Source organism: Bos mutus, chromosome 18 (genome assembly GCF_027580195.1).
Source record: "Bos mutus isolate GX-2022 chromosome 18, NWIPB_WYAK_1.1, whole genome shotgun sequence".
Taxonomy (NCBI): domain Eukaryota; kingdom Metazoa; phylum Chordata; class Mammalia; order Artiodactyla; family Bovidae; genus Bos; species Bos mutus.
Genome location: NC_091634.1, coordinates 10,906,215 through 10,922,114, shown reverse-complemented (window position 1 = coordinate 10,922,114; position 15,900 = coordinate 10,906,215). Strand labels below are relative to the sequence as shown.

Genomic DNA, 15,900 nt, shown 5'->3' with positions numbered 1-15,900 from the left:
TATCTATTTCTGCTTTATTGACTATGTCAAAGCCTTTGACTGTGTGGATCACAATAAACTGTGGAAAATTCTGAAAGGGATGGGCATACCAGACCACCTGCCCTGCCTCTTGAGAAACCTATATGCAGGTCAGGAGGCAACAGTTAGAACTGGACATGGAACAACAGACTGGTTCCAAATAGGAAAAGGAGTACGTCAAGGCTGTATATTGTCACCCTGCTTATTAAACTTATATACAGAGTACATCATGAGAAACGCTGGGCTGGAAGAAGCACAAGCTGGAATCAAGGTTGCCAGGAGAAATATCAATAACCTCAGATATGTAGATGACACCACCCTTATGGCAGAAAGTGAGAAGGAAGTAAAAAGCCTGTTGATGAAAGCAAAAGAAGAGAGTGAAAAAGTTGGCTTAAAGCTCAACATTCAGAAAACTAAGATCATGGCATCTGGTCCCATCACTTCATGAGAAGTAGATGGGGAAACAGTGGAAACAGTGTCAGACTTTATTTTTTGGGGCTCCAAAATCACTGCAGATGGTGACTCCAGCCATGAAATTAAAAGATGCTTAATCCTTGGAAGAAGAGTTATGACCAACCTAGATAGCATATTCAAAAGCAGAGACATTACTTTGCCAACAAAGGTCCGTCTAGTCAAGGCTATGGTTTTTCCAGTAGTCATGTATGGATGTGAGAGTTGGACTGTGAAGAAGGCTGAGCGCCGAAGAATTGATACTTTTGAACTGTGAACTGTGGTGTTGGAGAAGACTCTTGAGAGTCCCTTGGACTGCAAGGAGATCCAACCAGTCCATTCTGAAGGAGATCAGCCCTGGGATTTCTTTGGAAGGAATGATGCTAAAGCTGAAACTCCAGTACTTTGGCCACCTCATGTGAAGAGTTGACTCATTGGAAAAGACTCTGATGCTGGGAGGGATTGGGGGCAGGAGGAAGAGGGGACAACAGAGGATGAGATGGCTGGGTGGCATCACCGACTCGATGGATGTGAGTTTGAGTGAACTCTGGGAGATGGTGCTGGACAGGGACGCCTGGCGTGCTGGGATTCATGGGGTTGCAAAGAGTCGGACACGACTGAGCAACTGAACTGAACTGAACTGATACCCTGTGTCATAAGGTTGCTTGAGGATTAGGTGCAGTGCCCCATGGCTCAGTGGTAAAGAGTCTGCCTACCAGTGCAAGACATAGATGCAGGTTTGATCCCTGGGTTGGGAAGATCCCCTGGAGAAGGAAATGGCAACCCACTCCAGTATTCTTGCCTGGGAAATGTATGGAGCCTGGCAGGTTATATAGTCAATGGGGTCACAAAGAGTCAGACACAACTGAGCGACTAATTACACACACACACACACACACACACAAAGGGCCTGGCATATGTTAAGCCCTTGTGGCACTTTGTCTCCCAAGCTGGCTCCAGTAATTCCTCCTCCTTTGTGCTGGCAGGTGGCTTCTCCCTCCAACAGGTAGACTCTGCGTCCTTTCTCTTTCCATCTGGCTGGCTTGTGACTTGCTTTGACTCATGGCAATGTAGCAGAAATGATGCTGGGCCAGATCCAGGTCCAGTTCGTAAGAGAACTAAAGGCTGGAACTCTAAGACTCCATGCTGAAAGGAAGCCCAAGCTTGTCACATGGAGTGGCCACGCAGAGGAGAAACAAAGCACCCTGGCCACAAGTCCCAGTCCCGCCCCATCTGTTGCAGTTGCATGAGTAAATTCCAGAGAAATCAGCAGGATTGCCTTGTCAACCCCCAGAATCATGAGAAGTAACTTTTTTGTTTTACGGCACTAAATGTTGGTACTCTCTCAATTCATTCCACCCCCTCCCCTTTCCCCCCAGCTGTGTCCACAAATATGTCTGCATCTTCATTGCCGCCCTGCAGATTCGGATACGGAGAAGGCAATGGCACCCCACTCCTGTACTCTTGCCTGGAAAATCCAACGGATGGAGGAGCCTGGTAGGCTGCAGTCCATGGGGTCCCTAAGAGTCGGACACGACCGAGCGACTTCACTTTCACTTTTCACTTTCATGCATTGGAGAAGGAAATGGCAACCCACTCCAGTGTTCTTGCCTGGAGAATCCCAGGGACGGGCGAGCCTGGTAGGCTACCGTCTATGGGGTCACACATAGCATAGATTCAGATAGGCTCATTAGTACCATCTTTCTAGAGGGAGTGAACATATGTAACCTATGGCTGAATCCTGTTGATATATGGCAGAAACCAACACTAAAACAATTATCCTCCATTTAAAAATAAATAAGTTTTTTAAATAGAAGATACAATAATAAAAATACAATGAATTATCAGAAAGAAGACACTAAATTTTGAAGTGGTTCGTTATACAATAAACAATATTACACTTTTCTGTTTGAAGTTTTTCATCATAAAAAGTATGTATATATGAATATGCTGTGTGCTGTGCTTAGTCACTCAGTCATGTGACGCTCACTCTTTGCAACCCCATGGACTGTAGCCTGCCAGGCTTCTCTGTTCATGGGGATTCTCCAGGCAGCAATACTGGAGTGGGTTGCCATGCCCTCCTCCAGGGGATCTTCCCAACCCAGGGACTGAACCTGAACAGGACTGAACCTGAACAAGGGAAGCCCATAAATATGTATATGTGGATAGGTAATACAATAGATAATAGAATAGTGTTATTTTACTTCTCTCTTTTTTAAAACTTATTTTTATTTTTTGGCAACACTGTGCAACATGTGGGATCTTAGTTCCCCTACCAAGGATCCATCCTGTGCCCCCTGCATTGCAAATGCAGAGTCTTAACCACTGGACCACCAGGGAAGTCCTTAATTTCTTTTTGCCTCTGGGTCTTTTTTTATTCTTTCAGGCTCTGCTTGTCTTTCCTATTTTCCTGTCTCTCTTTATCTTTTTCTCTCTGTATGTCTATTCCTATCTTGTCTATCTTACTAACAACTCCTCTGGCCACTGTCCCTTCCACTTTGCTCCCCCACATTGACCTTCTTGCTGATCCTCAAACATGCCATGCTGTTTCCTGCCTCAGCATCTTGGTGCTTACTTTTCTCTGCCTGAATGCTTTTATCTTCAGTCTCCTCTTGGATCATTTCTTTACTTCATCCAGTTCTCTGTTCAATATAGTCTCTTCCTTGATCACTTCTTCAGAAATGGTCCTTGGACTTCCTGGTAGTCCAGTGGTTAAGATTCTGTGCTTCCACTGCAAGGGTTTGATTCGGGTGGGTTTGATTCCTGGTCGGGGAAGTTCAGCATGCTGTCCAGTGCAACCTAAAAAAAAGATCCACTTCCCTTTGGGACTTACCAGGTGGTCCAGTGATTAAGACTCCAAGCTTCCAATGCAAGTGGCATGGTCAGGGAACTAGGATTCCACAGGGCCTCCTCCCTGCCACAAAAAAAATACCAGAAAACAAAATACAACCCAGAAATGGTTCTCTCCTGCCCCATAAATAACTCTATATCACATCTCACTACTATGTCTTTATCATGGCCCTTAGGATTATTAAATGATCCTGTTTTCTTCTCTTTCAAGTTGTTCAGGACAGGGATTTTGCCATCCCGAATGTTTAGAACAGTGGTGGGCACAGGAGATGCTCAGTGGCTATTGGCTGAAGGACTGCTCTTATTCAATAGTACTGATTGGCTGTGCTTTGACTCTGCCCTCTCACCCTGTTCCACACTGCCCTGGAAGTGGGAAGGATGTCATTTCCTCATTGCCCTGTCCTTTGTCCCACTTATTAGTTGAGTTGCTGTCTGTGGTTCTGAGACCCAGTGTGTGGATCTATCCTTGGTGCTGACCTAAGCTCCATTTGCATTAACCTGGGGAGGGCAAGGGACTCACAGGAGAAGGGCGATTGATGTGAGCAGGATCCAGACACTGGACCATGTAGACCATTGAGAGGAGGCAGGCATCTGAGTTCTGAAGGGAGGGCGTGCCTGGGTCACTGGGCTCAAATGGTAGTTGTTCTGTCCATCTATCAGTTCATGTATACACACACAGAGACATGTATATTATTATGGAAAACTTCAAACAAACAGAAGTGAACAGAAGAGTATAATAAGCTTCCACGTACCCGTCTAACAAATACCAACTCATGGTTAATTGCATTTCATCAGTGCCTCCACCCATTTCCTCACTTCCTATATTATTTTCATGCAAATCCCAGACATGAGATCATTTAATTATATGTCATACTTTTAAGTTTCCTTTTGTGGAGGTATGGCTTACGCATTGCAAAGGTCACACATCTTAAGTGTCCGGATTGATGCAGTTCTACCTGTGTGTAGACATGAATGACTGTCACCTCAAGCTAGTCATAGAGCAATTCCATTATCTCAAGAGGTTCTCCTGTCCCCTCTTCCAACTGATGCACCAGAGACAGCCAGTATCCTGACCTCTGTCACTAAAGATTGAAGAGCCACAATGTGGGGGTCTTAGGCTCTAGGTCTGACTTTACTGTTGTCATTAGTATTTTTTTATGCAGTATACCATACATGCATAAAGTACATACAATATAGAGATACATATTGGTCAAATAGGAGCTTCCCTGCTAGCTCATCTGGCAAAGAATCCATCTGCAATGCAGGCAACCCTGGTTTGATTCCTGGGTTGGGAAGATCCCCTGGAGAAGGGATAGACTACCCATTCCAGTATTCTTGGGCTTCCCTGGTGACTCAGATTCTTTACAGAAAAAATCGGCCTGCAACGCTGGAGACCTGAGTTCGATCCCTGGGTTGGGAAGATCCCCTGGAGGAGGGCATGTCTACCCACTCCAGTGTTCTTGCCTGGAGAATCCTATAGACAGAGAAGCCTGGCGGGCTACAGTCCATGGAGTTGGAAAGAGCCAGACACGACTGAGCGACTAAGCACACTGGACAAATTACATTCATGGGGGAGGTGGGCGGGGGGTTCAGGATGACGGGGACACATGTATACCTGTGGCCAATTCATGTTGATGTGTGGCAAAAACCATCACAATATTGTAATTTTCCTCCAATTAAATTCATTGAAAAAAATTACATTTGTGGACCCCCAGGAAATCACCACACACATAGAGAGAAAGCCACCACTCCCCAGAATCTTTCTGTGTGCTTTTTAAATTTTTAAACATTTTAATTTACTTATTTATTATTTTTGGTCATGCTGAATCTTTGTTGCTGTGCATGGGCTTTCTCTAGTTGCAGCCAGCCGAGGTTACTCTCTAGTTTTCGCCCACAGGTCTCTCATTGCAGTGGTTTCTCCTGTTGCAGAGCATGGGCTTTAAGCATGAAGGCTTCAGTAGTTGTGGGATGAGGGCTCAGAGCACGGGCTCAGTAAATTGCAGTGCATGGGTTTAGTTGCTCCGCCAAATGTGGGATCTTCCTGGACCAGGGATTGAACCATGTCCCCTGCATTGGCAGGCGGGTTCTGAACCACTGAGCCACCAGGGAAGTCTCACCTAGGTAGATTTCTTTTGCAGGGAAGCCTTACCTCTGCTTTTGATGTCTTTGAACTGATTGAATCAGACCCAGCCAGATGATTTTAGGGTAATCTACTGAACTTAAAGTCAACTGATCACAGACTTTAATCACATCTAAAAAATACCTCCCAGGCAGCACTGAGATTAGCATTTGAATGACTAACTGGTACTGTAGCCTAGCCTAGCCAAGTCCGCATCAGACTGAACCAGCCCAGGTTTAAACCACATTTGTAATAAAATTCCAATTCTGCACCCCCCACGAGAAAAATCATTACCTTGAAGGTAGAGATGTTTGCCTGTTTTGTTCACTGCTGTATGTCCAGCAGCGAGAATGGTGCCTGGCACACAGTTCAGTTCAGTTCAGTTGCTCAGTCGTATCCGACTCTGCGACCTCATCGACTATAGCACACCAGGCTTCCTTGTCTTTCACTGTCTCTCTGAGTTTGCTCAAACTCATGTCCATTGAGTGGGTGATGCCATCCAACCATCTCATCCTCTGTCACCCGCTTCTCCTCCTGCCCTCAATCTTTCCCAGCATCGAGGTCTTTTCCAGTGAGTCACTATTCACATCAGGTGGCACACAGAAGGTGCTCAGTAAAGGAGATGAATGAATAGATAATGACATTCAGCTTCCCTGCCTAAGTCAGGATGTACAGGCATTGAGAGCCCTTCTCCCCATGACCTCAGAGGAGTGTAGGAGTGTTTCTGAGATGCCCACCTCCCCACAAGGCTGCCTGTTGGGGTGAAGTTGAAGATACGAGGATACATTCTTGCTACATCACTTACTCTGAAAATTACTCTCATTGTGCCTTGGGCAAGTTCTCTGCAAAATGGGCATGCAGTTCCCTTTTTTTGCTTCCTCATTGGGTCATTGGGAGGATTCAGTTTGTGGGGAAATGATGTGAAGGGACTTTGTAAAACCTGTGTGCAAACAGATGTGCTGGAGGGTTCCATTTCTATGAAGTTCACGAGCTTGTGTAAATGTCCCACACACCCTGAGTCCCTTGCTATCTCCAGATCTGTCCAGGCTATCTCCTCCACCTAGAATGCCCTTCCTCCTACTTTGCCAGTTCCTCTTTATCTTTTGGGCTTCCCTGGTGGCTCAGAGGTAAAGAATCCTCCTGCAATGCAGGAGACATGGGTTGGATCCTGGGTCAGGAAGAACCCCTGGAGAAGGAAATGGAAACCCACTCCAGTATTCTCGCCTGGGAAATCCCATGGACAGAGGAGCCTGGCAGGCTACAGTCCATGGGATCCCAGAGTCAGACACGACTGAGCTCGCACGCTTTATCCTTTATGAGTTTGCCTAAGGCTTACTTCCTTCAGGATATCTTCCCTGATCCCCATAGGTTAGACAGTTTTGCCTGGTTCAGCTTTGTTTCAAGTGTTTTTCTTTCTTTCTTTTTTAAATTTTGATTTTTTTTTTCATTGGAGTAGAATTGCTTTACAATGTTGTGTTGGTTTCTGCTGTTTAACAAAGTGAATCAGCCACATGTATACATATATCCTTTCCCTCTGGAGCCTCCCTCCCACCCCATCTCCCACCCCACCCCTCTAAGTCATCACGGAGCACAAGCTGAACTCCCTGTGCTATACAGTAGCTTCCCAGTAGCTATATGTTTTACACATGGACACTACTTAATGCTACTCTCTCAATTCGTCCCACCCTCCCCTTCCCTGCCCTGTGTCTACAAGCCCATTCTCTACATCTTTGTCTCTATTCCTGCCCTGCAAACAGGTTCATCAGCACCATTTTTCTACATTCCATATATATGTGTTAATATATGATTTTTTTTCTCTTTTTTTTTTTTCTCTTTTCACTTTTCTCTGAAGTGATTTACTTCACTCTGAATGACAGACTCTAGGTCAGCTAGAGTCGTGCTAAGACTCTTCATTCGTGCTAAGTCGCTTCAGTTGTGTCTGACTCTTTGAGACCCTAAGGGCCATAGCCTGCCAGGCTCCTCCATCCATGGGATTCCCCATGCAAGAATACCAGAGTGGGTTGCCAAGCCCTCCTCCAGGGGATCTTCCCTATGCAGGGATTGAACCTGTGTGTCTTAAGTCTCCTGAATTGGCAGGCTGGTTCTTTACCATTGGCGCCACCTGGGAAGCCCAAATCCACGTCACTACAAATGACCCAATTTTGTTCCTTTTTATGAATGAGTGATAAAGATGTGCCACATCTTCTTTATCTATTCATCTGTAAAGAACACTTAGGTTGCTTCCACATCTTGACTACTGTAAATAGCGCTGCAGTGAACACCGGGGTACAGATCTTTTTCAGTTATGGTTTCCTCAGGGTATATGCCCAGGAGTGGGATTGAGGGGTCTCAAGTGTTTTTCTATCAAGTCAATCAACATTCATATGTTTGTGAGGCAGAGTTGCCTAGGGGTTCACAGGGCTTGGAGTCACGCTCCCCACTCATGCGATACACGAGGTCAGTCAAGTGCCTTTGGAAGCATCACGTCTGCTCGTCTGTGACGTGAGGACCATGATAGTGGGTGGCAGTTTTGTCCTTGGTACTCCACGTTCATCTCGTTAAATTCTGCCCACAACCACGGTGAAGTAGGTCTTGTCTTTATCGTAGGCTTTATTTTCACCTCTGCCCAACAGGTGAGGAAACACAGTCTCAGCGAGGTTAAGTAACCACCCAAGGTCACCCACAGGCTAAACAGTAGAGGTGGGATTTGAACCCATGTAGCCTGGCTTCAGGGTCTGGGCTCCTAATGTCTAGGATATGCTGGTTATATTGCCTTTCAAGTCTCCCATGATGGTACTAGTAAAGACATCCTTGTAGCTCCCTGCTGGAGCTGGTTAGGTTCTGGGAGAGCCTCAGACCAGGAAACCCACAACAGGAAATGGGCTGCGGGGAGGCTGGGCCTGTTTGGTGCTCAGCACGGGATCAGATTTGCTCTTTATGTGGAATGTGGCCATTTCTCCCCACCCTGGGGTTCTGGGGACCTTGCCCAGTTTCTTCCAGGCCTGCTGACCAGGTAAGGGCTAGGCATCAGTAGGGAAGCAGGAGGGAGGGAGGGAGAGAGAGAGACAGGTGTGTAACTCTGATTTTCCACATTCCAGGGAGTGAAGCAATCAGAAGTGGATGTGTGTCCCCTGCCCCCAGCATCCCACTCAGGAAGAGGCTGGAGGGCCTGACTATGAGGAGAGCCCGAGGGGTCCTCCCAGAGCACCACCCAGCAGGGAGACCACAAGGAGCAGGACTGTGACATGGGGCACCCGGGGAGCGGCGGTGTCCGAGGCGCTGGTGAAGGGCTGGGTCAGGGAGTCCCTGTTGCAGAGGTCCCCCTCACAGCAGGAGCCCTGCAAGTCGATGTTTGTCCAGGGGCTGGTGGTGCCTTTGATGGTGCAGGAGGGCCGCTGGCAGGTTCGGATGTACACAGGGGCTGAGAAATTGCCTGGGAAAGGGGTGGTGAGGAGGGGTCAGGACCGAGGGAGGCAGCCACACCTGAACCTCCACCTCAGAGGCCAAGGCCATGACTGGGTCCTCGGACTTCCTTCCAGTCCCCTCCTTAGACCAGGGCCATGCCTCCTTCTTCAGACCAGGGCCATGCCTCCTCCCCCAGGCCAGGGCCAAGCCTCCTTCCTCAGACCAGGGCCGTGTCTCAGTCAGTCCTGCCCTGCCTCCACGCCCCTTGCTCAGGCCCTCCCAGCCCCTCACCAAGGGTCATTCGTCCACTGCCCTGGAAGCAGACGCTCTGGTCCTGGTGACACTGGACCCGCCGGGACTTCTCCGGGGTGCAGTCCTCTGGGTGGATCCCCACGCAGGCGTAGCATTCGGTGCCGCTGAGCGTCGGCGGGTTGGGCGCTGCCAAGAGAGCGTGGAGGCACACTCAGGTCACCCACCGTCCGCCGTCCGGGCGTGGGGCGCGCGCACTGCGCCAGGCGGCCCACCTTGCTCGACTGGAAGGCTGGAATGCCTGCGCGCCGGGGAGGAGGAGCCCAGCGGAGGCCACGCCCCCGCACGCCGCGGAGGGCCGTCCCGCCCCATGCCCAGCCCCGCCCTCTCGCCTACCCGGGCTCAGATTGGGGAGGGAGTCGTGGGTCTGGAGGTTCGCGTTGCACAAGTCGGTGGCACAGCGGCGCACCACCGAGTAGTCAGGCGGCAGCGACTTGTCATCCGACAGCATCTGGCCCGTAAGCGGGCCTCTCCAGCAGCCCTTCTGTACCAAGGTCACTGAGGAGCGGTACCCTGGGGGCGAGGGGATGGAGTCTGGGGCGCTGCTTCTCCAACCCGCCCTCCTCTCCCACACCCATTCCTCTCCCTGTAGTCTCAAGTCTCTTCCTCCGGTCTCCTCTCCTCCTCCACTCTCCTCTCAGCCTGGCTTCTCTTCTCCCTGCTGCCCTGCCCTTCTCTTCCTCCTTCGCTTCTCTGTCAAACTCCGCTCTCCCTACGTCCCTCCCCCGCCGCGCCCCCCGCCCTCCGCCCCACACCACCAGCCCTTTTCTCCTCCTTTTCTCTCTCTCCGGTCTGCTCTCTGTCGCCTCTTCCTGGCTCCGCACGGTCTCCTCCTCCCACCTCCCACCCCTTCACTCCACCACTCCTCCCTCCTCCCACCTCCCACTCCTTCATTCTCTCCCGCTTCCTCTTCCCTCCACCTCCCCACCTCTACCGCCGTCTTTCCTCTCCTCTTCTACCCAGTTCCTCCCCATCCTTTGTCTCCTACTGCATCCCCCTTTTCCCACCCCACCTGGCTGATGTTTCACCCCCGTCCCCGTGCCCTGTCCCCCGTCCCTTTCTTATCCTGCGTTTCCTGCCCCTCACCAGTGTTCAGGGACAAGACAGCCTCAGAGCATCCCTGCGGACAGGAGACACTGCTGAAGTTCACATTACTAAGGTCAAAGGGCCCGAAGTAGATGTGTTGGAAGCTGTAGCATTGCTGGGCCTGGGAGCCTGGGGAGAGCAGGGATACGGTGAGAGGAACAGGCCCGCGATGAGCTTGGGCCAGGCACTTGGGGGGCTCCGTCCTAAAGATGACAACCAGGCCCTTCTGCTCTGAGAGGTGACAGGCCTTGTTGCCTTGAGAGAAGCAGGGTCTGCTGGTGTGGCTGCTCATGACTATGCCTGACTCTTGGCAAGGGTATTGGCCTCTGCACCTGCCAGTCCAGTTTTTCCCCCCAGGCTGTTCCAAATTTCCACCCTCTTCCAGGAAGTCCTCTAAGATTTTGATAAAGGAGGAAGCAATTCACTCCTGCTCGGCCTTCCCCTCTCCCAACAAAACGCACAATATCCAGTAGTACTAAAAGGCTGCTGATGGAAAACAAGCACTCTAGTACAAGTACCGGGATGCACACAAATACACACACACAGCCAGTCCCTGCAGTACCTGGACAGAACATGGAAACACTGCTGTAAACGCAAAATAACAAAATTGACACAGGCTCATGCCAATCTCAGAAATGTACACAGAGTACCCTGTATGCGTTCATGTAGAGTTCTACATTCACACACAAGTACCACCCAGACCCTCCGATAGAAACTCTCTAAACCAAGGTATCTCATACATACAAAATTCAGACTCTCAGACAGAAATATGTGTGGATACAGAAACAGTCACAACACACAGACCCAGGAACACAGGAACTCATACCCAGAGAGAGACAAATACAGACCCAAGAATCACAAAGAAAATCAGAGCCTACAATTAGGCGAAGATAGAGACATACAAAAAAAGAGACCTACAAAATCAGGCAACTTAAAATCATATTCAGATACAAGATTCATAGAGACACACAAGAGACACACAGAGAGACAGACACGCGTCATAATACCCAAACACACATACACAGGGAGAAATACAGGCCAACGTGTCATAGAGATGCACAAAGAGAAGCAGAGATGCAAAATTATACTCACATCTCTTTTACAAAGAAAAGTGAGGATCAAAGATGAACAGACCCATGAAAATATTTGTTCAAATACCCAGACACTAAAACCTGCTATAGATGTACACACACACAAGCACAGAGACCCACAGCACATGTTGACTCATGGACACGCACAGAAATAGTACTCTCTTCTTTCTGTGGATGAGCACACGCACACACACAAAGTTGTGTGCAGGCATAACCCCCTTCCCATCTCTCAAATATCTCAAATTTGTAGCCACTTCAATCCTGATATGACTGTGTCCCTGTAGGGGAAGAGGTTGCCTGAGTCAAGGTTTCCTGCCAGTTCTAAAAAGAGCCTCCATGCCTCCCCAGAAGTACCTTTGAATGAATGGGGACATGGGCAAAGAGGATGAGAAAGGCTGGAGTAGTGAACCAGAGATAATGGAGCAAGTGAGTGGTGTAGGAAGACCAGAGGAGGGGAAGAGAAGGGAGAGGACACAGTCTCTCTGACCAAGACCCAGGGGTCCAGGCCCCTAGTCCCTGCTCCCCCAGACCCAGGGGTCCAGGCCCCAACCCCTGCTCCCCCAGACCAAGGGGTCCAGGCCCCCAGCCCCTCCTCCCCCAGACCCAGGGGTCCAAGCCCCCAGTCCCTCCTCCCCCAGACCCAGGGGTCCAGGCCCCCAGCCCCTGCTCCCCCAGACCCAGGGGTCCAGGCCCCCAGCCCCTACTCCCCCAGACCCAGGGGTCCAGGCCCCCAGCCCCTCCTCCCCCAGACCCAGAAGTCCAGACCCCCAGCCCCTTCTCCCTCAGACCCAGGGGTCCCGGCCCCCAGGCCCTCCTCCCCCGGACCCAGGGGTCCAGACCCCCAGCCCCTGCTCCCTCAGACCCAGGGGTCCAGGCCCCCAGCCCCTCCTCCCTCAGACCAGGAGTCAGGGCCTCCAGTTCACTTTTCCCTGTGTCCCTGGAATCTGGCCCCCACTCTCTTGGCTCCCTCGGACCTAGAAGAGTCCTGCTTCCGCCCACCCAACTGCCTTCTTACCACTGGACTCAGAAGTCTGGACATCGGTCAGGCAGAGGACAGGCCCAAAGAGGCCCAGCAGGATGACTCTGGCGACTCCCACTGCCATGTTGTGGACCTGAGTGGAGACACGGAGGACAGCTCCTCCCGCTCTGACTTCTGCCTGGCTGGTTCTCCAAGCCAAGCCCCAGGCATCCTGGCTACCCAGGCAGGCTGGCATTCCTCCACCCCCGCCCTCCCCTTCTTGGGCTAGTCTCCTCCTAGATAATCATGATGGGGACCTGGACACTGGGTCTGGGGGAGGAGGGGCTGGGGGCCTGGACTCCTGGGTCTGAGGGAGGAGGGGCTGGGGCCTTGTAACCCTTCATTTTGGGGGACTTGTGTTTTGGGGACTGTCTACCCCCCACTCCCCCAGCACTGTGTTCTAGTCTGAGCTGGGCACACGTGGCCTCCAACTTCTTTTCCTTTACCCTGATACATGCCACCAGTAGGGGACCATGCCTCCCGACCCAGAGAAGCAAACATCACCTCCTCCCTGAAGCCTTCCCTGACCTGCACCCCCGCCCCAACCATCATCCCCTCACCCTCGGCCTCAAGCACCTCCCTGTCTCCCAGCCTTGGTCACTCTGGGTTAGGCTAACGTCTGTCTCCTCCATCAGGCTGTGAATTCCTCAGGGGTCTCAGGGGATGTTTGTGATGATGTAGGAATGAGTGTTCTTGCCTGGAGAATCCCAGGGACGGGGGAGCCTGGTGGGCTGCCGTCTATGGGGTCGCACAGAGTCGGACACGACTGAAGTGACTTAGCAGCAGCAGCAGCAGCAGCAGCAGGAATGAGTGAATCAAAGGCCTGACAAACTGACAGGGAGATAGAGCCTCCCAGAGAGGCAGTTACTCATGCGATGCAGAAAAACAGACACACCCGGTGAGAACTGATGCAAATCTAGACAGACAAATCAACCCAGACCTGATGAGCCAGACATGCCCACAGAAGGTATTTGATAGATTTTTATTAGATTGTTTTAAATGTTTTATTTATTTGGCAGTGTTGGATCTTAGTTGCATCACGTGGGATCTTTGGTTGTGGCGCATGGACTCTCCAGTCATGGCACAACTGCTCTGTGGGATGTGGGATCTTAGTTCCTGGCCAGGGATCGAACCCATGTCCCCTGAATTGCAAGTCAGATTCTTTTTTTTTTTTTTTCCCCCTAATTTGGCTGTGCTGGGTCTTAGTTGTGGCACACGGGATCTTTAATGGCTGCATATGGGGTCTAATTCCCTGACCAGGGATCCAACCCAGGCCCTGCAAGAGAGTGGAGTCTTAGTCAGTGGACCACCAGGGAAGTCCCTAGATTGTTAAATGAATAAATTTGAAAACACTGGAGGGGACAGACACAGTCAGATGATTGGACACATACACTGTTGCCCAAGGATGCGGACACACCCACGTGGACGCTCAGACATTGGGCAGATGGGGACTTCCAGATGGGCAGTGGGGCCTGTGACAGAGACCCCAGGTCCTCACCGCCTGATCCGCCTTGCTTCTCACTGCTTGAAGACACTGCTTGCTGGGGTCATACCCACTCAGTGTGCTATATGGGGTGGGCACCAGGCAGATGCAGAGACCTAGAGTCATAAGCCCACAGATGGACGGGCAGAGGCAGTGACCAGGACAGCCTTAATGGTTTCCTAAGCTTGACTATAACTTGACACGGGGTTTTTTCCTGACTGCAGGAAACCCCAGCCTCCCTTTTCTTAGAGCATTTACTTTAGAAAACTTGTCATTGCCGATTCTTTCCCTGTCCCTTTGAAATGTAGGTAGATCCTCTCCTAGCTGCTTGCCAGTTTTACAGCCCAGGAATATCTTTCTCAGGGACCTGGGAGCCATCCCTTCAAAATGTCATCATTAAGGAAGATAGTACCCCTGTCCCCCAGGCTCTGTGTATGGTGGGGCAGGAGCCAAATTAGCAACAGCAGATGCCTGATCACAGCAAAGAACATTTGCAAACACAGGAGTAAGTCATTGTGCTGGGCCATCCCTTGGACCAACCTCCCCTCTGTTCTCCGGCACTTTCCCACTAGTTTGTCCAGCGCTGAAAACCCCTCTCTCATTTTATTTCAGTGGAACTGAGTTCAGTCTCTCTGCTTTGGGAACACAGAGTCTTAGCCACTAGACCACCAGGGAAGTCCCTTCCAGTTTTCATATTCTGCATAAATGTTCTTCACATACATTATCACAACTGTGGAGTTTTCTTCTGGGACTTTAGTCACAGCCTTACCCAAAGCTGAACTGTGCATTCTGTGTGCCAGTATTTTCTTACTTCACATAGACTCTGCTACATCACTATTTCTTTTTCAGATCAGACCTTAATTTTTTTAAACAGTTCAGTAGTGTTAAACATATTTACATCGTTGTGCAACCAATCTCTAGACCCTTTTTATCCTGCAAAACTGAAGATTCAGACTCATTAAACGGTATCTTCTCTACCCTCTCCTCCCAAACTCTGGCATTCGCCATTTAACTTTGTGTTTCTTTGAATCTGACTACTTTGTATGAGTGAAGTCAAACAGTGTTTATCTTGTACACTTGTTATTTCACATAGTTCTCAAGATTCATGCATGTTGTAGCATGTGTCAGAATTTCCTTTCTTTTTAAGGATGAGTAACAGCCCATTGTATTTATCTATTTCATTTTGTTTATTCATCCATCCGTCGACGTGCACATAGATTGCTTCCGCTTATTGGCTGTTGTGAATGCAGCTGCAATGAATATGGGTGTACAAACATCAGTTGGGGACCTTTCTTTCAATTCTTTGGTATTTATACTAAGTCCGATCCTAACTTTGAATATTGCAAACCGTTGTGGATTGTTCCCCTCACTTTCTTGTTTTCAAATACGTGATCCAGGCTGTCTGTCAATTTCTGTGTGACTCCTTGAGAGGCAAGTGCTCAAGACTGTGGGACTCTACAGCTGTGGAAAGGAAGCCAAGGGGGCAGAGCTGGGCAGGGGGAAAAGCTGGGCTGTGGTTCAGCCCCACGAAGGGCTCAGGCCACCTTGGGGAAGCTCTAGTGTGTGGGTTCTTAGCAGCTTCTTCATGAACCTGCTAAGATGAGAAGCAAGTTCTTCATCCCTAAAAAGATCTTAGTGATAAATCACAGCAACTACCATCCTCTACTCATTCTCTTTTTAGTGTATTTTTTTTTCCATCTCCAGAGCTTGAAATAAAGATAAATTTTAAGAATCTTTGAGATGAAATAAACTCACCTGAATCTGATCATTGATTCCGCAGCGGGAAGGATTTGGTGAAACAACATTTCTGTCTTTTGGAAGTTAAACATCCTTATCTTAATTAATTAAATGACATTATTTTAATTAATTTATTTAGCTGTGTTGGGTCTTAGCTGCAGCATGCAGGATCATCGCTGTATCATGCAGGATCTTTCCTTACAGCACACAGGCTCTCTAGTTGTGGCTTGAGGGCTCAGTAGTTGCTGCAAGCGGGCTTAGTTGCTCTGAGGCACATAGGATCTTAGTTCCCCGGCCAGGGATTGAACTGTCATCTCCAGCCTTGCAAGGTGAA

At 49.7% G+C, this 15,900-nt stretch overlaps 1 protein-coding gene across 1 annotated transcript; it reads right to left on the bottom strand.

The window, feature by feature from the left end:
* Positions 1-7,180: 7,180 nt before the first annotated feature.
* LYPD5 (LY6/PLAUR domain containing 5) lies at positions 7,181-12,473 on the bottom strand. Its single transcript, XM_070386822.1, has 4 exons — positions 12,344-12,473; positions 9,488-9,664; positions 9,134-9,280; positions 7,181-8,870 (listed from the first exon to the last, which is right to left on the bottom strand). The coding sequence occupies exons 1-4, from the start codon at positions 12,429-12,431 to the stop codon at positions 8,611-8,613; spliced, it is 672 nt and encodes a 223-aa protein (XP_070242923.1). The 5' UTR covers positions 12,432-12,473; the 3' UTR covers positions 7,181-8,610.
* Between the last annotated feature and the right edge of the window lie 3,427 nt (positions 12,474-15,900).

Bases quoted from the DNA above. Each gene is read 5' to 3' on its own strand.
- LYPD5 (XM_070386822.1), bottom strand. From the start codon at position 12,431: ATGGCAGTGGGAGTCGCCAGAGTCATCCTGCTGGGCCTCTTTGGGCCT. The intron at 9,665-12,343 runs GTAAGAAGGCAG...CCTCGCCCCCAG, and splicing joins CCAGACTTCTGAGTCCAGTG to GGTACCGCTCCTCAGTGACC. The intron at 8,871-9,133 runs GTGAGGGGCTGG...CCCCTTTCCCAG, and splicing joins CAGTGGACGAATGACCCTTG to GCAATTTCTCAGCCCCTGTG.